Source organism: Salmo salar, chromosome 15, assembly GCF_965601325.2.
Source record: "Salmo salar chromosome 15, fSalSal1, whole genome shotgun sequence".
NCBI lineage: Eukaryota > Metazoa > Chordata > Actinopteri > Salmoniformes > Salmonidae > Salmo > Salmo salar.
In genome coordinates, this window is record NC_138305.1 from 56,289,476 (window position 1) to 56,310,548 (window position 21,073).

Consider the following 21,073-nt stretch of genomic DNA (forward strand, 5'->3'; position numbering starts at 1 on the left):
CCTTTGCCTTGATGACAGCTTTGCACACTCTTGGCATTCTCTCAACCAGCTTCATGAGGTAGTCACCTGGAATGCATTTCAATTAACAGTTGTGCCTGTATTTTCCAACCGTCTTGAAAGAGTTTCCACATATGCTGAGCACTTGTTGGCTGCTTTTCCTTCACTCTGCGGTCCAACTCACCCCAAACCATCTCAATTGGGTTGACGTCGGGTGATTGTGGAGGCCAGGACATCTGATGCAGCACTCCATCACTCTCCAGATGGGATGGCGTATCACTGCAGAATGCAATGGTAGCCATGCTGGTTAAGTGTGCTTTGAATTCTAAATAAATCACTGACAGTGTCACTAGCAAAGCACCCCCACACCATCACACCTCCTCCTCTATGCTTCACGGTGGGAACCACACATGCAGAGATCCTCCGTTCACCTACTCTGCGTCTTACAATATACAATTATGTATCATAATTATGAAACGCCCCCATCGCATTCATCTTACTAATGAGACCTTCTAATGGCCCACCAGATACTGAATCCTGGGCCGTTTCCAAATGGCACACTATTCCTTATATAGGTGGCAGGTAAGGTGAAAAATATTCTGATGTGTCCTTGAGCAAGTCACTTAACCCAAATTTGCTCTAGGGGCACCGTACTACTCTGGCTGACCCTGTAAAGCAACAAATTTCTCTGCAACTATCATGTCTATGTGACAACAACAAACACCTTATTTTTTTTGGGGGGGGGGGGGATTGGTCAAAAGTAATGCACTACGTAGGTAAGGGTGCCATTTGGGACGCAGTCGTGCTTAAAAAATAAAAATGAATAAACGTTCACGTGACTACAAAAGATACATAACTGTAAAGATGGATGGTATAGTCAAATAAGTGTCTTATTTACGTGTATAATGTCAGTCACAGTATACATATACTGGGTATTGTTAATGTTGTCATTACATATACTGTTCAATTTACATACAGTATTTATTTCATGTTCATACATCATTTGGTTGTATATTATGTTGTTGTTATATGTCAGTGTGGGTATAACGATATTGTTGTCTTTGGCCTGGTGAATCTGACTGACAGATGAAGACAGACATATATTGTATTAGCAGGTGTGTGTCTGTATAGACAAAGCCATTGACTGACAAGAGCAATAAAGACCCATCATGACCAATCACAGAGAATAGGTTTTATTTCTCAATTCAGCTAGCTACAAAATGTTCCACCACTTCAGAAACTGACAGAATACAAAGGGAGTTTTAATACTACATGCGTTTTGAGGACGTCAATCTCACAATTGAATCTATTGTGTCGTTCAGAGAAGGTATTTATTAATTAATTTCAGCGATTTGGTGTGCATCGGCTGTAAAAATACAGAAGCAAACAAAAAACATTTGTATGTCATTTTTTGTTTCAGAGTGTTATTATTATCATATTCACATTTGTATCATTATTATTTTACCATTAATGAACCACACAGGGAGATTAAACAAACACAATACAATCTTCTTATAAAAGTAAGGTCTCTCAGAAATACGAGTTTTTGCTTTACATTTTTTTTTTTCCCAGAGCATCCAAAACCTATGATACAGTGCCCAACTAGTCCCCCACCTTTCAGCACATATTCAATATCTTCACTGAACTGCATATTAATTTAGAAAAAACAGGTCCTCATTTTTTCATGATAATCTCTTCACGTGAAAATCATTTTGCATTATTGTACAATGGTCACAGTCTGTAAATATATGTTGATATAAATAGTGGAAGTATTGTAAACTTGCAGGAGAGTATGGATCGTTTAACTGTGTCATAATACTGAGCATGAGTAAACAAAACATTAGGAACACCTGCTCTTTCCATGACATAGACTGACCTGGTGAATCCAGGTGAAAGATATGATCCCTTAGTAATGCCACTTGTTAAATCCACATCAATCAGTGTAGGTGAAGGGGAGGAGACAGGTTAAAGAAGGATTTTTAAGCCTTGAGACAATTGAGACATGGATTGTGTACGTGTGCCATTCGAAGCATGAATGGGTAAGACAAAAGATTTGAACGGGGTATGGTAGTAGTTGCCAGGCGCACCAGTTTGAGTGTGTCAAGAACGGCAGCGCTGCTGGGTTTTTCACGCTCAACAGTTTCCCGTGTGTATTATCAAGAATGGTCCACCACCAAGCACATCCAGCCAACTTGAGACAACTGTGGGAAGCATTGGAGTCAACATTGGTCAGCATCCTTGAGGAATGCTTTCGACACCTTGCGGAATCCATTGAATTGAGGCTGTTCTAAGTACAAAATGGGGTGCAACTCAATAGTAAGAAGGTGTTCCTAATGTTTTGTACACTCAGTGTATATATTTTTAAGACCGCTTTTATGTATAAGACAATTTTTTTTACCATTTGTCATGCAGAACGCACAATTAAAATCACTTGGAATTCAAAGTCTATTACAGCGAATCTAGTTGCACATTGTCTGAACAGTAATGAACCAAAGACAGCGATTGTACTTAAGTGCTTTTTGAATTTACTATAACTTGTAATCATCGGGTTTTTTCCCTCTTCTTCATTCGTCATGACAACATCAAAATAAGGAGCATGACAGTAGCTGATGGAATGACACAGTTTTACTGAGACAATACTGAAAAGGAAAACAGCTTGTATAGCATTCCTATTATATTTGTCATCCAGCAGTGTACCTTTATACAGTATATACAGGTATCTGTCAGAATAAAGGAAACACCAACATAAAGTATCACAGTAGGGCATTGGGCCACCACAAGCCACCAGAACATTTTCAGTGTGCCTTGGCATAGATTCTAAAAGTGTCTGGAACTCTATTGGAGGGAATGCGACACCATTCTTCCGCAAGAAATTCCATAATTTGGTGTTTTGTTAGTAGTGGAAAAAGCTGTCCAAGGCGCCACTCCAGAATCTCCCATCAGTGTTCAATTGGGTTGAGAACTGGTGACTGAGATGGCCATGGCATATGGTTTATTTCATTTTCATGCTCATCAAAATGTTCAGTGACCACCCGTGCCCTGTGGATGGGGGCATTGTCATCCTGAAAGAGACCACTCCTATCACGATAGAAATTCTTCACCATAGGTTGAAGGTGATCTCAGAATGGCTGTGTATTTATTGTTGTTTACCTTGCCCTCGAAGAGGTTGAATGGACCTAAATCATGCCAGGAAAATGCACTCACACCAAAACAGACCCTAATCTACTCAAGTGTTTCCTTTATTTTGGCAGTTAACTGTATTTACTATATTTGATAAAGAGAATATAAACTTCACAAGTGAACTAGAGCCATCGAGTCAGCACTGTATACAACCTTTGGAAAGAATGATACAGAGGATAAGAAATATTTCATTTTACGAGGACAATCATTGAAAAAGCCAGACAAACGATACACAGAACAACATTTACAATGTGGGGAGGTGATATGTGCACATGTGCAAACCTAGAAGGTAAATACCATGACAATAAATTGCGATAAATTGCGATTGCGGGAAAAGCAGCATGCTCTGGGAGCTTAGCCACTGCCCAGCATCTTAGTGGCCCGTTGGTTGGCTTCGTCAATCCTGGTCTTGTTAGAATCAGCCTAGAGAAGGAAAGGAAAGGAAAGGAAAGGACAGGAAAGGACAGGACAGGACAGGAAAGGAAAGAGAAAGAGAGAAAAAACATGAGTTATTTGTGGTTCTGTTTGTTTTCTCTTGGAACATTTTGCAGATAATATACGTAGATAACGGCTTTTTGAGATGTGAGGCTATTGAGTCTCGGTTGTCATGTGATGTCAACAAATATTTGAACAACAACTCCTAATAATAGCATATAGACAATAAAAGACCAATAGAGGACCAATAGAGGACTAACACGGACGTGGACATCGATTAAGGCAGCTCCCCGCACCTCTCTAATTCAGAGGAGTTGGGTTAAATGCGGAAGACACATTTCAGTTGAATTCATTCAGTTGTGCAACTGACTAGGTATCCCCCTTTCCCTTCCTTTTCCCAACAGAGGACTAATAGAGGACCAATAGAGGACCAACAGAGGACCAATAGAGGACCAACACAGGGCCGATACAGGGCCAATAAAGGACCAATAGAGGACTAAGAGCAGTACCTTCTCCATGATCCTGTCGATCTGTCGATTCTGGGTGTCGATCTCGTTGCCCATATCCAGGGCCATGTGGCGCAGGTTACCAATGATGCCTCCCACCTGTTCCAGGTTCTCATCCATCTCATTTTCCCGGGCATCATCCGTTACCCTGTGGTTTAGAAACTGAATTAGGCTTGCATGCATCCAAACAAACAAGCAGTCATACACGCTCGCTCGCTCGCACACACACACACATCCTTGTGGGGACGTAAAATTAATTTCCATTCAAAATCCAATTTCCCCTAACGCCTAACCCTAATTGCAACCCTAACCACTAACCTAACCCCTAAGCTTAAAATAACCTTTGTCCTTGCTGGGACTTGGGGAATGTCCTCACGTGGGAGAATTTTCCATCTTTTACCATCCTTGTGGGGACTTTTGGGGATTTCAGGTACCCACGAGGACAGAAGAACAAGACCACACACTACATATTGAATAATATAATTCATAAAGGTAGCCATACATATTTCACCTTTGATTTCTCCTCCTTTGGGGACCTTCGACTCCCATCAAACTCTCCGTTCCATACAGCTCCCCCAAACCCAAACAACTGAATATCCCTGCCCCCTACATTAACCACCAACCCACCCGGTCCCTCCACGGCCCCCTCCTTCACCTGCCCCCTACATTAACCACCAACCCACCCGGTCCCTCCACGGCCCCCTCCCCTACCTGCCCCCTACATTAACCACCAACCCACCCGGTCCCTCCACGGCCCCCTCCCTCACCTGCCCCCTACATTAACCACCAACCCACCCGGTCCCTCCACGGCCCCCTCCCTCACCTGTCCCCTACATTAACCACCAACCCACCCGGTCCCTCCACGGCCCCCTCCCCTACCTGCCCCCTACATTAACCACCAACCCACCCGGTCCCTCCACGGCCCCCTCCCTCACCTGCCCCCTACATTAACCACCAACCCACCCGGTCCCTCCACGGCCCCCTCCCCTACCTGCCCCCTACATTAACCACCAACCCACCCGGTCCCTCCACGGCCCCCTCCCTCACCTGCCCCCTACATTAACCACCAACCCACCCGGTCCCTCCACGGCCCCCTCCCTCACCTGTCCCCTACATTAACCACCAACCCACCCGGTCCCTCCACGGCCCCCTCCCCTACCTGCCCCCTACATTAACCACCAACCCACCCGGTCCCTCCACGGCCCCCTCCCTCACCTGCCCCCTACATTAACCACCAACCCACCCGGTCCCTCCACGGCCCCCTCCCTCACCTGTCCCCTACATTAACCACCAACCCACCCGGTCCCTCCACGGCCCCCTCCCCTACCTGCCCCCTACATTAACCACCAACCCACCCGGTCCCTCCACGGCCCCCTCCCTCACCTGCCCCCTACATTAACCACCAACCCACCCGGTCCCTCCACGGCCCCCTCCCCTACCTGCCCCCTACATTAACCACCAACCCACCCGGTCCCTCCACGGCCCCCTCCCTCACCTGCCCCCTACATTAACCACCAACCCACCCGGTCCCTCCACGGCCCCCTCCCTCACCTGCCCCCTACATTAACCACCAACCCACCCAGTCCCTCCACGGCCCCCTCCCCTACCTGTCCCCTACATTAACCACCAACCCACCCGGTCCCTCCACGGCCCCCTCCCTCACCTGCCCCCTACATTAACCACCAACCCACCCGGTCCCTCCACGGCCCCCTCCCTCACCTGCCCCCTACATTAACCACCAACCCACCCGGTCCCTCCATGGCCCCCTCCCTCACCTGCGAATGAATCCTCCACTGATGGCCATCTGTTCACGTTCGTCCACCACACGGGCAGGCTGGCTGGCCACCACCCCATCCTGGTTGTTACCCCAAGCCTTGCTGCCGCCACTATTCATCCTGGGGGGGGGGGGGGGGGGGGGGGGGTCGAGGAAGAGGAGGGTGAAGCTTAAATCACTACTAGATATATTATCTATCAGGTGTATCATCATGAATTAATCCGCCACATAGAAATATGAGAAACATGTCAAAGACTAGAGACTAACCAAGCAAAGCAAAGAAAGCAGGCATGGGTTTGGTCATTCCTTCATTCTCTAGTCTTAGCATTGTTAGTGTGATGCAATGTCATATCTCAATGGTATATAACACACTGTACTCAGGCAAGTTTAGTATGCTGAGACACATATCTTTTCCCAGCTGAAAAATTTGACCTCTTAAGTATTTACATGCATTTTGTAAACAACAGTTGGGATAACTCATTTTTTCCCACCCTCCTCCACGCACCCCAAAGCATTCCTTCACATTGAAATGCCCCCCCCCCCCTTCTCCCCCCTCACAATGGTATCTCCCAGGTTGCATCTGAAATGCCACCCTATTCCCAACACACATCCACTACTTTTGGGAATAGGGTGGCATTTAAGACGCAGCCTCAGTGTGGCTATATGTGACACAGAACAGAGAGACAAGGGTTTGGCAGACAGACAACATAGAATAAAAGGACTGGACTGCCACATTGTTTGGGGAAGAACTGGAAAAGAAAACAAAGCGGAGGGACATAACAAGAGTACACTTCTTTTTTAATGTCAAGTATTTTGTTCACGTTGTGAATCTATCTAGGATATGTTATTTTGAGGTGGTTATTTTGGGGTAGCAGGTAGCCTAGTGGTTAGAACATTGGGCCAGTAACCGAAAGGTTGCTGGATTGAATCCCTGAGCTGACAAGATATAAATCTGTCGTTCTGCTCCTGAACAAGGCAGTTAACCCAGTTTTCCCCGGTAGGCCATCATTGTAAATAAGAATTTGTTCTTAACTGACTGCCTAGTTAAATAAAAAATAATAGGTAGTGTTAAAGGGATACTTTGGGATGTCGGCAATGACTGGATGTCTATGGTATATGCTAGCAGTGACCATAGACTTCCAGTCATTGTGCTAATGTTAGTTAGCATTTGCACTAATGTTCGTTAGCAACTTCATTCAAACTGCACACAGAGGCATAAAAATGGTATCCACGAGTTGGATATGACTCTGGGGAAGTAGATGATCAAATCGGGAAGTATCCCTTTAAGGTCTATCCGTGAATAGTGCATTATTAAGGCCTTCTTAGTCAGATGATGGGGTGGTTTGACAAAATGTTGGCTTCCTCTATTTTAGGGGGAATGTAATATTTATGCAGTAACTGTAGTGCCTTGAGTGCTTGAAATGCCCTTTATAAATAAAATGTAATATTATTATTAGTAGGTTAACAATTAGCAGGTTAACCAAGATGAATTTAAAACGAATTATGTAGCTGTATCTAGATTTGTTATGTACTCTGTCAGACAGAGATCTAAACATGACAGGCAGCTTCTATGGTGGCTAAGGAGGCCCTGGGTGAGTCTATGCTTCAGGCTCCTTTTAATGAGTCTATAAGTATACTGCAGTAGTCAAGATATTAACCACCATCACAAACTGTCTGTCTGTGTGAAATGTGTGTCATACTGTATTTTGTATGCAATTATTAATTTTAATAATATTCAACATGGAGCATTAGAGGACCCTGAGTTATAATGTCTTTCTTTTTTCCCTCTCCCTAAAACCATGTAAGCCTTTCTGTAACCTCGAAGCTCCAGGATGGTAGATATTTCTTGATTTATCAGACAATGGAGAAGATGGCTGATTCTGAGCCCTCCCACTGAGCTAGTATTTATAGAAATGGACTGAGGCGATGATTACACAGACCACTGTGGTAAACACACACAGTCAGGCACACTGGTTAACTCTCCTCTCCTCCTACATTCACTTGACTCAGTTATGTTATACAATTTGTTTTACATGCAACAGTTAGGTTATCCAATTCCTTCGCCGTTTTTTTTGTGAGAAACTCCCAAGTCCCTGATCAGAGTGAATCTGTTTTAGTAACACATACCGTATACCCTCCATCGACTTAGAACTCTACCTAATGTACTTGGATATGATGTCAATCGGACAACAAGAGAGACACCTCATCAGGGTTAACTAACTCTTTCGATCCACAGGCTGATAAAACATTTAGTCCCAATAGTCCTACTAGTGAAGAAGCTTAATTTCATATGATTGGATGAGGAATAAGAAAAGAGACCTACAATACAGGTTAAATCCAGTGGATCGAGTTCTTGTCTCCAGTATAGATCTAGATATCTCGAATGTAGCCCTGGGTTTCAGTCAACAGGGTATCTTGCCTACAGTATATATGATCTGGCTGACCTAGATCTGAGCTGCTTCCCTGGGGCTGCATGGGAAGAAGGCGGCACACAGTTACCACAGTGCTCTGTGGGAGAGGTGGTAGGCCACTGCATAGGCAATGCAGCGTGGTATCCACTCGTTTTCAGAATAATAATTTGGTTTTAGTTGCCTGTTATAACCTGTTTGTGTCTCTCTCTTCCTATACAAGCACTTTGAGGTTTTTCTGTACGAAGTGCTGGGACCAAGAGACTGAAAAACAGCTTCTATCTCAAGGCCATCAGACTGTTAAATAGCCATCACTAACACATTAGAGGCTTGTGCCTATAGACATAGACTTGAAATAACTGGCCTCTTTAATAAATGGAACACTAGTCACTTCAATAATGTTTATATATTTTGCACTACTAATCTCATATGTATATATAATTCTATTCTATTCTACTGTACCTTAGTCCATGCCGCTCTGGCATTGCTCGTCCATATATTTATACATTTTTAATTCCATTCCTTTACTTTGATTTGTGTGCATTGGGTATATGTTGTGAAACTGTTAGATATTACTGCACTGTTGTTAGATATTACTTATTAGATATTACTGCACTGTTGTTAGATATTACTTGTTAGATATTACTGCACTGTTGTTAGATATTACTTCTTAGACATTACTGCACTGTTATTGTCACGTCCTGGCCAGTATATAAGGTTAATTGTTTTGTAGTTTGGTCAGGGCGTGGCAGGGGGTATTTGTTTTATGTGGTTCGGGGTGGTGTGTTTGTGTAAAGGGTGTTTGATTTAGTAATTCCGGGTTTTGGTTTATGTTTAGTTAATTCTATGGTTAGTCTAGGTTGTGTGTTTCTATGTTTGGTTGATTGGGGTTGGGACTCTCAGTTGAAGGCAGGTGTTGTCTATCTGCCTTTGATTGAGAGTTCCATATATTAGGGTGTGTTTGTATGTGTGATTTGTGGGTGATTATTCTGTGTATAGCCTTGTGCCTTACCAGACTGTTTATTTGTCGAGTGTTCGTTTTTTGTGTTTTGTATGTTCGTTTTGAAAATAATTAAAAATCAAGATGAGCATTCACGTACCTGCTGCGTATTGGTCCATTCATGAAGACTACTGTGACAGAATCACCCACCACCAAAGGACCAAGCAGCAGAGGAAGGAGCAGACGGAGTTCGAGTTGGACTGGCGGGAGAAGTGGACTTGGGAGGAAGTTCTGGACGGGGCCGGACCCTGGCATCAGGCTGGGGATTATCGACGCCCGCAGGGGGAAATTGAGGCAGCCAAGGCAGAGAGGCGGTGGTACGAGGCCAAGTACGCGCTGAAGGAGAAGCACGAGAGGCACCCCCAAGAAAATGTTTTGGGGGGGCACACGGGTAGTTTGGCTAGGCGTAAGAAGAGCCGGAAGCCAGCTACTCGTGGTTATATGGAGGAGCGTATGGGGTGGAGAGCGCTATGTTTCGCTGAGGAGCGCACTATCTCACCCATACGCACGCACAGTCCGGTGCGCGTTATTCCAGCCCCTCGCAGGTGCCGTGCTAGAGCGGGCATCCAGCCTGGTAGGAGGATGCCTGCGCAGCGCATCTGGTCGCCGGTACGCCTCCGAGGACCAGGCTACCCAACTCCCGCTCTACGCACGGCTACCATCAGGCCCCTGCACAGCCCAGTCTGCCCTGTACGAGCACCCCGCTCGTACAGGGCTACTAGTTCCATCCAGCCAAGGCGGGTTGTGCAGGAGGTAAGATCTAGACCGGCTGTGCGCCTCCATAGCCCTGGGTTTCCAGCTCCTGTCTCTCGTGCGGACCCGGAAGTGCGTCAACCCAGTCCGACTCGTCCTGTTCCCGCTCCCCGCACTAGCCTGGAGGTGCGTGTCATAATCTGGTAATCCCAGTACCAGCACCACGCACCAGGCTACAAGTGCGTCAACCCAGCCTCGCCAGTCAACAGTCTTCATCAGAGCTGCCCGCCAGTCAACAGTCATCATCAGAGCTGCCCGCCAGTCAACAGTCATCGTCAGAGCTGCCCGCCAGTCAACAGTCATCGTCAGAGCTGCCCGCCAGTCAACAGTCATCGTCAGAGCTGCCCGCCAGTCAACAGTCATCGTCAGAGCTGCCCGCCAGTCAACAGTCATCGTCAGAGCTGCCCGCCAGTCAACAGTCATCGTCAGAGCTGCCCGCCAGTCAACAGTCATCGTCAGAGCTGCCCGCCAGTCAACAGTCATCGTCAGAGCTGCCCGCCAGTCAACAGTCATCGTCAGAGCTGCCCGCCAGTCAACAGTCATCGTCAGAGCTGCCCGCCAGTCAACAGTCATCGTCAGAGCTGCCCGCCAGTCAACAGTCATCGTCAGAGCTGCCCGCCAGTCAACAGTCATCGTCAGAGCTGCCCGCCAGTCAACAGTCATCGTCAGAGCTGCCCGCCAGTCAACAGTCATCGTCAGAGCTGCCCGCCAGTCAACAGTCATCGTCAGAGCTGCCCGCCAGTCAACAGTCATCGTCAGAGCTGCCCGCCAGTCAACAGTCATCGTCAGAGCTGCCCGCCAGTCAACAGTCATCGTCAGAGCTGCCCGCCAGTCAACAGTCATCGTCAGAGCTGCCCGCCAGTCAACAGTCATCGTCAGAGCTGCCCGCCAGTCAACAGTCATCGTCAGAGCTGCCCGCCAGTCAACAGTCATCGTCAGAGCTGCCCGCCAGTCAACAGTCATCGTCAGAGCTGCCCGCCAGTCAACAGTCATCTTCAGAGCTGCCCGCCAGTCAACAGTCATCGTCAGAGCTGCCCGCCAGTCAACAGTCGTCAGAGAGGTCAGACTGCGCTGAACTGCCGGAGTGGCCAGACTGCGCTGAACTGCCGGAGTGGCCAGACTGCGCTGAACTGCCGGAGTGGCCAGACTGCGCTGAACTGCCGGAGTGGCCAGACTGCGCTGAACTGCCGGAGTGGCCAGACTGCGCTGAACTGCCGGAGTGGCCAGACTGCGCTGAACTGCCGGAGTGGCCAGACTGCGCTGAACTGCCGGAGTGGCCAGACTGCGCTGAACTGCCGGAGTGGCCAGACTGCCCTGAACTGCCGGAGTGGCCAGACTGCCCTGAACTGCCGGAGTGGCCAGACTGCCCTGAACTGCCGGAGTGGCCAGACTGCCCTGAACTGCCGGAGTGGCCAGACTGCCCTGAACTGCCGGAGTGGCCAGACTGCCCTGAACTGCCGGAGTGGCCAGACTGCCCTGAACTGCCGGAGTGGCCAGACTGCCCTGAACTGCCGGAGTGGCCAGACTGCCCTGAACTGCCGGAGTGGCCAGACTGCCCTGAACTGCCGGAGTGGCCAGACTGCCCTGAACTGCCGGAGTGGCCAGACTGCCCTGAACTGCCGGAGTGGCCAGACTGCCCTGAACTGCCGGAGTGGCCAGACTGCCCAGACTGTCCCGAATTGCCAGACTGCCCAGACTGTCCCGAATTGCCAGACTGCCCAGACTGTCCCGAATTGCCAGACTGCCCAGACTGTCCCGAATTGCCAGACTGCCCAGACTGTCCCGAATTGCCAGACTGCCCAGACTGTCCCGAATTGCCAGACTGCCCAGACTGTCCCGAATTGCCAGACTGCCCAGACTGTCCCGAATTGCCAGACTGGTCCGACTGCCCCTCGGCGATGCCAGAGTGGCCCGACAGCCTGGAACGGCCGGAGCCAGAGCCACCTCCAGAAATAGGTGGGTTGGGGAGGGGGGGTGTAGCACAGTGCCGTCGTTGACGGCAGCCACCCTCCCTTCCCTCCCTTTAGAAAAGGGGACTTTTTGTTGGTGTTGCTTGGGGTTATTTTTTGTTAAGGTGCTTCTGGGGTAGCACCTTTAAGGGGGGGGTACTGTCACGTCCTGGCCAGTATATAAGGTTAATTGTTTTGTAGTTTGGTCAGGGCGTGGCAGGGGGTATTTGTTTTATGTGGTTCGGGGTGGTGTGTTTGTGTAAAGGGTGTTTGATTTAGTAATTCCGGGTTTTGGTTTATGTTTAGTTCATTCTATGGTTAGTCTAGGTTGTGTGTTTCTATGTTTGGTTGATTGGGGTTGGGACTCTCAGTTGAAGGCAGGTGTTGTCTATCTGCCTTTGATTGAGAGTTCCATATATTAGGGTGTGTTTGTATGTGTGATTTGTGGGTGATTATTCTGTGTATAGCCTTGTGCCTTACCAGACTGTTTATTTGTCGAGTGTTCGTTTTTTGTGTTTTGTATGTTCGTTTTGAAAATAATTAAAAATCAAGATGAGCATTCACGTACCTGCTGCGTATTGGTCCATTCATGAAGACTACTGTGACAGTTATTAGATATTACTTCTTAGATATTACTGTACTGTCAGAGCTAGAAACACAATACACCCGCAATAACATCTGCTAAACACGTATATGTGACCAATAGCATTTGATTTGATTAAAAAGGAATGTTATTTTATGTTTATTATAATTATCACAATTATTGATTATCCCTTATTCTCATTTTTCCAGTCACTACCATAATAGTGGCAAATTAATGGGACCCAATTTAGCATTCAATTATATGACAAATAACAGGAGTTCATCATGAACATCATCAGCATAATTCTTTCAACATGTATACCATTAATATGAGTTGCATTATCAGCATGCATGGCATTCAATGGACATGCTCTCCAGTCATTCCGGTCAGTAGTCATTTGTGGGTTGGGTGTGCAGAGTTCACAGTTGCAGGGAGAGAGACAGAGATCTGTCTGCATGACGTGCAATTACTAATCTATTCTGCAGATCTCAGGTTATTTGGGTGTCTGACCATGTGGTATTTACATGCAGACGAGGAAAAGTGACAAGCAGTCCTGGAATCTTATAGTGGCAAAAATAGAAACTATAGTGACTATGAAAGTAATAGTAACTATAGTGGCTATGAAAGTAATAGTAACTATAGTGGCTAAGAAAGTAATAGTAACAATAGTGGCTATGAAAGTAATAGTGGCTACAGTGGCTTTGATAGTCTGGCAAGAGGAGGGAGGAGAATGGTGCTGTTCTATACACTCGGACTGTTATGTAAGCGTGCTGACGATACGTTTGCTTGGACGAGAAGGGCTCTTGGAGAAGGGAGCTTGGAGAATGGTACTTAGAATATGGTATTTGGAGAAGGGTTCTTGGAGAAGGGTGCTTGGAGAAGGGTGCTTGGAGGAGGGTGCCTGGAGAAGCTCCTGCTGATGAGTTTTGGTCTGATCTACGTGGAGGAGATTTTGGTTTGTTGATGTATAGGATTCAAGACTTTTGGTAGGTTGGTGTGTTCAGGGGCCATAGAAAGTCTGTCCTGTTTGTCTAGCATTAATAGTTAGGGACAGCAAGTGTTTGGACATTTGTGGGCAGTATTCAGCTTGGCTATTATGCTGTTGAGGGGAACTCCAATATACTCTACATGCTGTATAAGCTAACACTGCATTGTTAAGGGGTTGAATATCTCCATACACTGTTCTCACACCTTTGTTGATTGTTGGCTGTGACAGATAGGCCTGTGGAGAGCTCCTGAGTCGAGTCTGCGGATTCCACAAAATATTCTGGGAAATGTCTAGAGGCCTGTCCGGAGAATTACCAGAGTGAGACCCAGGAGGACCTGAGGCTCCTGTCAGTCACCACTGTCTGTGTGTGCATGTGTGTGTGTGTGTGTGCGTGCAGAACGTGTGTGTGACATCAAGTCTTGTGTGTATGTGTGCACATACATTACCAGTCAAAAGTTTTGACACACCTACTCATTCAAGGGTTTTTCTACATTGTAGAATAATAGTGAAGACATCAAAACTATGAAATAACACATATGGAATCATCTAGTAACCAAAAAAGTGTTATACAAATCAAAATAGATTTTAGATTCTTCAAAGTAGCCATACTTTGCCTTGATGACAGCTTTGCACACTCTTGGCATTCTCTCAACCAGCTTCATGAGGTATGCTGAGCACTTGTTGGCTGCTTTTCATCCACTCTGCGGTCCAACTCATCCCAAACCATCTGAATTGGGTTGAGGTAGGGTGATCGTGGAGGCCAGGTCATTTGATGCAGCACCCCAACACTCTCCTTCTTTGTCAGCCTGGAGGTGTGTTGGGTTATTGTCCTGTTGAAAACAAATTATAGTCCCACTAAGTGCAAACCAGATGGGATGGCGTATCGCTGCAGAATGCTGTGTTAGCCATGCTGGTTAATTGTGCCTTAAATTCGAAATAAATCACAGATAGTGTCACCAGCAAAGCACCCCCACACCATCACACCTCCTCCTCCATGCTTCACGTTGGGAACCACACGTGCGGATATAATCCATTCACCTACTCTACATCTCACAAAGACGTAGTCTGCGTCTCACTCTTCGTCTCACAAAAATCTCATATTTGGACTCATCAGACCAAAGGACAGATTTCCACCAGTCTAATGTCCATTGCTCGTGTTTCTTGGCCCAAACGAGTCTCTTATTCTTATTGGTGTCCTTTAGTAGTGGTTTCTTTGCAGGAATTCGACCACGAAGGCCTGATTCACGCAGTCTCCTCTGAACAGATGATGTTGAGATACGTCTGTTACTTGAACTCTGCAAAGCATCTATTTGGGCTGCAATTTGAGGTGCAGTTAATTGCCGATTTCTGAGGCTGGTAACTCTAATGAACGTATCCTCTGCAGCAAAGGTAACTCTGGGTCTTCCTTTCCTGTGGCGGTCTTCATTAGAGCCAGTTTCATCATAGCGCTTCATGGTTTTTGCGACTGCACATTAAGAAACCTTCAAAGTTCATTCATTCGGATTGAATGACCTTCATGTGTTAGAGTAATGATGGACTGTTGTTTCTCTTTGCTTATTTGAGCTGCTCTTGCCAAAATATGGAATTGGTCTTTTACCAAATAGGGATATCTTCAGCTGATTGGCTCAAATGCATTAAGAAGTAAAGAAATTCCACAAATTAACTTTTAACAAGGCACACCTGTTAATTGAAATGCATTCCAGGTACCTCATGAAGCTGGATGAGAGAATGCCAAGAGTGTGCATAGCTGACATCTTGGCAAATGGTGGCTACTTTGAAGAATCTCAAATATAAAATAAGTGTAACACTTTGTTGGTTACTACACAATTCCATATGTGTTATTTCATTGTTTTGATGTCTTCACTATTATTCTACAATGTCAAAAATAGTAGCCATAAAGAAAATCCTGGAATGAGTAGGTGTGTCCAAACTTTTGACTGGTACTGTATGTGTATGTGTGAGTGTGTGTCAAGATGTCTTACGAGAGGATCAGAGGATTGAGGGGAGGAGTCAGTCTGGTTAGAGCTTGAGCAGACGCACTACTGGCCACTATAATGTCACTTCTACCTTGGTTAATGGCAGGCAGGCAGGCAGGCAAGCATCACCTACTTGTTACATGGGCAGGAGCAAATACCACAGAATTTTCCTAGATCGTTCAAATTCTTTTCTGCATCCTTCATGTCCTTATTGATTTGGTCCATTCCCTCTTCGATGCGCTCCAGTTGCTCTGATTAAACACAAGTAATTTATCCCCCACAGAACGAAGCACGTGAGAAGAAAAAGGAAAGGAAAGGAAAGGAAAGGAAAGAAAGGAAGGAAGGAGGAGAGAAGACAAAGAAGAGAAGACAACAGATTCAGACACTCACTGTGACGAAAGGGGAACAAAATGGACGCCACCACAAGTGAAGAACCTTTGGGCTCGTTGGGTCAGTACCTACTTGTTACAGGGACATATGATAAGACCACAGCATTTCCCTAAATCTTTTAAACTTTTCTCGGCCTCCTTCATGTCTTGGTTGATATGGTTCATGCCATCTTCAACACGATCGAGTTGTTCTGGTTAGGACAAAGGGATGACAGTAGTGGAATGAATTTTATTGACTATTTGACAGAAAGATATGAGTCATGAGCAGCACTGAGCTGTGTACAATATGATATAATCTATATGAGTTTCTGTTGAGTGCATGCATCTTCACGCCAGAGAGTACTGGGTACTGAATATAGTTAAGACTGAGACTGTCAGTTTCAATATATTCTTTTGAATTTCATTTTACAGAAGCCTTTTAGTGTTGAAAAGTACGCAAAACAAAATATTTGTGGTTTATTAGGGATTTTTTTATTTTTATCTAAAGATATCATCATCAATGGTTTTCCATGGCTGTAGCATCACGGAAACCTGGGGCAAATCTGAAATCCTAGCGATCCTATACTACAGTATCATTCCCCTAGGAGATGAGCCGTTCATGGGCAGTGTGGACATTGGGTCAAGGCATGAACATGGTAGGTGGATGGATCTTATTAGTGTGATGTCGTGCAGGGTTGGGGTCAATTCAGTTATCAATACAGGCAATTCATCAGAAAGTTTATCATGAATTAAAATGGAACATCTTTTATATGAGGATTTTTCAACTTATAAATTGCATTTCAATTAATTCCCTGCAGTGAATGAATTGAAAGCAAAATGTGTGGGAGGGGATTAAGGATACCGGGTAGGTAGGTGGGTGGATGGACAACTCTGATGTTGTGGTTTAGGAGGTTGCGTATGAATTACGTGCAGCATGTGTTATAGTAGGGTGAGGTTGGAAAGTAGAGTAGAGTAGGTCAGGAATGCAGTCAAGGCTAAGCCAATTGATAATGTCCACCTTTGTAAAAATCCCCGGCATGCTTTTATACACACGTACTGTAGAAACAACTAAGTCATGTGACCTTTACTTGAACAGCGGCAACTAAGAGGAACGTCAAATGGAAATAAGGTGATGCTGAACGGGTATTTTTTTCGCTCAGTATCAACATAATCCATTTCTTTGCTAGTAGAACATTTGTTCACAAACCCTATATTTTTCGTCCCTTTTTCATTTATTTAATTCTGTGACTGATTCAAGCCGTGTGTACTGCACCAGTCCAGGCTTCTCCACTACGGCACCGTCAATAAGCAGAAGTCAGAGAGCAGCTAAACAGGCTTACAGCCACCTCAGCGACCAGCCAGGAGTCTAAATTGGCTTCGTGGAGGTAGCGCTGGACGGATGGACTGCAGAAGGAAGGGACGAGTGGATAGAGGGATGATAGAGGGATGATGATAGAGGAATGAGCAGATGACTTTGAGAGTGTAATTAAGATCCTCGGTCAGGAGGATTTCCCCAAAAGGAACTGATTACTGCAGTCTCATCAGCCAATCAGAAGACTGGATTGAGGCTAATGCCTTCCGGCAAGACAATTATGTCCTCTAATCAATCCCTCCAAGCACAACAAACCAGTAGTAATGCCAGGGTTTAGGCCCTGTCATTATTTTCTCTAAATAACATTTGTTATTGGTCATTATCAGGTGTAAATCATGTCTACCGTAAATTCCGGCCTATAAGCCGCAACTTTTTTCCCAGGCTTTGAACCTCGCGGCTTAAACGCGGCTAATATATAGATTTTTCCCGCTTTCAATTTTATTTTCTCCAAAAAAAACACATTCTGTGACATGCTCAGTTTTTTGGCGGCATGAAGGTTTCATTAGACCAATGAAATTGCCGAACGGGTTAAGGTTAAACAACTTTTTTGTTTACTGTTTAGATTAAATCGAGCGCTCTCAAACTTCCAATCATTCTGATTACGGTAGTCATTTTGTCACCCTCATCATGACAAAGACACGGAGAAATGCATATGATGCAGCTTTCAAGTTGAAGGCGATTGATCTGGCTGTTGGAAAAGGAAATAGAGCAGCTGCACGGGAGCTTGGTCTTAATGAGTCGATGATAAGACTTTGGAAACAGCAGCGTGAGGAATTGATTCAGTGCAAAAAGACAACTAAAGCTTACTGCTAATTTTTTATTTTTTGTTACAAGCCGTGTTTCGTTAAAGCCTATTTATTTTTGTTACAAGCCGTGTTTCGTTATAGCCTATTTATTTTTGTTACAAGCCGTGTTTCGTTAAAGCCTGTGTAAAGTTCATTTGTTTCAATGTACCGGTAGGCACCTGCGGCTTATAGACATGTGCGGCTTATTTATGTTCAAAATAATACTTTTTTTTTAATTCAGTGGGTGCGGCTTATATTCAGGTGCGCTTAATAGTCCGGAAATTACGGTATATTATTTTTTTGGGGGGGGGGGGGATTGGCCACTTAATGGACACGAGCAAGTGCACAGGAAACAATTAAATCATCAAGAATATCTCTGTTTGTTTACATGGGTTTCTAAAATATAGCTATTTAAGTGTTTTTGTACCTTCATCCATATATCTGTCTATTTCAATGTACAAAGCACTTAAAAATAACTCAAGTTGAAATATAAAGCAGAATCTGTCATTCTAGCTAACCACTTCAAAGCATGCACTGTTAAGTTATTCATAGCAAAACATCAGATGCAAGGCGGGACATAAAGTCCCATTGGTTTTCCCTTCCAGAAGACATCCAACACTTACCTCCTTGCTCGTCCAACATAACCAAAGTCCTGATACCAGCATCTTTACTCTACACCCCGAATAACCGTGGAGAAGAAGGAAGGGATGAAAGGAAGAAGGAAGGGATGAAGGTGAGGAAGGAAGGGATGAAAGGAAGGAGAGAAAGAGAGAGGTAGGATCAGTAAGGGAGTATACAGAAGCCATATAGATTGGAGATTAGAGGGCAAGGCAACATGATAGAAAAACAGGATGGCACCATCAGAAAAAAAACACCTCCCGCTTTAGACAAAGTTAGATCAAGGTCTTGTGATTTGCTCAACAAAAAAATCTCACAATAGGGGTAACATTGCCCAAATCGTAACAGCCTGAGAACATTAGCATATTCGTATAGGAATACGAGAGCATCAATGTTTGGGGCGAGCAATAAGCAGCCACTGCAGTGTATAAATATTTGTTACATTTTTTGGTAATTTAGTAGACACTCCTATCCAGAGCAATTAGGGGATTTGAACCAGCAACCTTTTGGTTATTGGGCCAACAATCTTAACCGCTATGCTACCTGCCACCCTATAATTTATACTGTAAATTACCATTCCGGTTCCCAGAGAAATCCCAAAGTAGTAAAAAATGACTCCCAGGGGGTTCTAATCAAACACGATCCCCATACTGCACTGAACTGAACCCTACAGCTCTGCTCAACACTACCACCTTATGCAAACCATATAGGTGGAGATAGATACACCTTGATTCCATCATTATGTATTTGGAAATGCAGTTTTGTTTGCATGAAAAATAAAATGTTCTCACTTATTTGTTATGATGATAGAAAGAGAGCGAGACAACAACTCAAATCAAATAGAATCTGTGCTCCAACCCAGTGTGGTGATACACTCTTATCGCTGAACAATTATCACACATAATCATCTGTTTAATCATAGCAGTCTGACTAATGTGTCCCTCTATTCCTCTCACTCTCATCCTTTATAGCTCCCTCTCTCCACTATCCTTATTTTTCTCCTCTTAAGTCTTCCCTTTCGCCAGACATCCCCTCCCTCTATCTTCACCGACGCTCGTCTGTTTGTCATGTCCGAGGTGCTGGTATCTTTCTCCCCCTCTCTTCCTCCAGTATTGACGGGGAGGTGCTGTGCTGTTCGGTGAGAGATGCGAACTGATGATCAACATGACTGTGAGATATGCAACACAAGGCTGTCCAATCAGAGACATCATGGCCCTTCCCCAACAGCTGTCAATATTTATATTCTCTCTCTCTCTCTCTCTCTCTCTCTCTCTCTCTCTCTCTCTCTCTCTCTCTCTCTCTCTCTCTCTCTCTCTCTCTCTCTCTCTCTCTCTCTCTCTCTCTCTCTCTCTCTCTCTCTCTCTCTCCTCTCTCTCTCTCTCTAGTGTTCATTTTAACACCGTCTTAGTGGGACTCATACATACACTGTGAAAGTTATACATTTAACACTCTCTGAGTAAAATGTGCACCAGTGAATATGCTGTGCCAGGCAGATCTGTACATGTGAGAACACACAGTGCATGTCTTACCCATGTCAATACCATGCACTGTTCTGAGGCAGATAGTGTACAGTACACTAAGAGCTGTGACACAGCTTGCATTGTATTCTGGCTTGGCGTTGTGAACACTGTAAGTATGAATGGTGTCTTTCTCTTACCTCTTCCACCAGCTGTAGCATACGACGAGTGCTCTCGAGCGACTGTGGACAGAAAGGAGAAGAAAGTTAGAATTGGAAAGCATGAGAAGACATGACAGATATGAGTGAAGACAGAGATATAGGTTCACAAAGCTCCATTCAGTCTAGACATCACTCCCTATGTTTGTGAAATGGAATTTCCTGGAATTGGGACGTAGACACTGTAATCGATAACCAATACAATCAATATGATACTACAATCGACATGATAATCATTTGGAAAGCTAATCATTTATCTGTAATTTCATACATATTCCATTGATAAGAAAATGTAAATATAATGTGTATCAGTAGGTTGAATGGCGAACATAGAACTCTGATGTAACTACCCGCAAAAGGGAGTCAGTCAGTTATAATATATGTTTTCTTTAGAGGCCCAGAAACCATCACAACTATACTGTGGAAACTATACATTTCAAGATTTCATTCAAATAAGATTTTTTTTAAAACAGTGCTTCTAATTTTTTGTATCATTCAAAGCGATATAAACCCTGTTTTTAAATAACTGCATAAAGTTTGCTTTGATGGTTTGGATCAATTTCCCAGACCCTTCTCAACCTCTACAATTGATGGCCAGCTATTCCTATACGAATAGTGAGCTAGCGAACGATAGCGACATGTTCCAATTTTCTCTCTAAATAGAGTACATTAAGTGTGTGGCTGTGAGGCTCAGGCTGTACTGAGG

The 21,073-nt window shown here is 45.0% G+C and overlaps 1 protein-coding gene across 2 annotated transcripts in view; it reads right to left on the reverse strand.

The window, feature by feature from the left end:
- Positions 1-1,174: 1,174 nt before the first annotated feature.
- snap25a (synaptosome associated protein 25a) overlaps positions 1,175-21,073 on the reverse strand; it is a 43,545-nt gene continuing 23,646 nt past the window's right edge. The window contains exons 3-8 of one of the 2 annotated variants that reach the window (XM_014144863.3): positions 20,350-20,391; positions 18,698-18,746; positions 16,012-16,129; positions 5,894-6,013; positions 4,122-4,266; positions 1,175-3,600 (exon numbers count right to left, since the gene is read on the reverse strand). In XM_014144863.3, coding sequence (XP_014000338.1) covers positions 3,532-3,600; positions 4,122-4,266; positions 5,894-6,013; positions 16,012-16,129; positions 18,698-18,746; positions 20,350-20,391 — 543 coding nt within the window. In that variant the 3' untranslated portion in view covers positions 1,175-3,531. Of the gene's footprint in view, positions 3,601-4,121; positions 4,267-5,893; positions 6,014-15,682; positions 15,801-16,011; positions 16,130-18,697; positions 18,747-20,349; positions 20,392-21,073 lie in introns of both variants that reach the window. The other variant, XM_014144861.3, reaches the window with a different exon arrangement.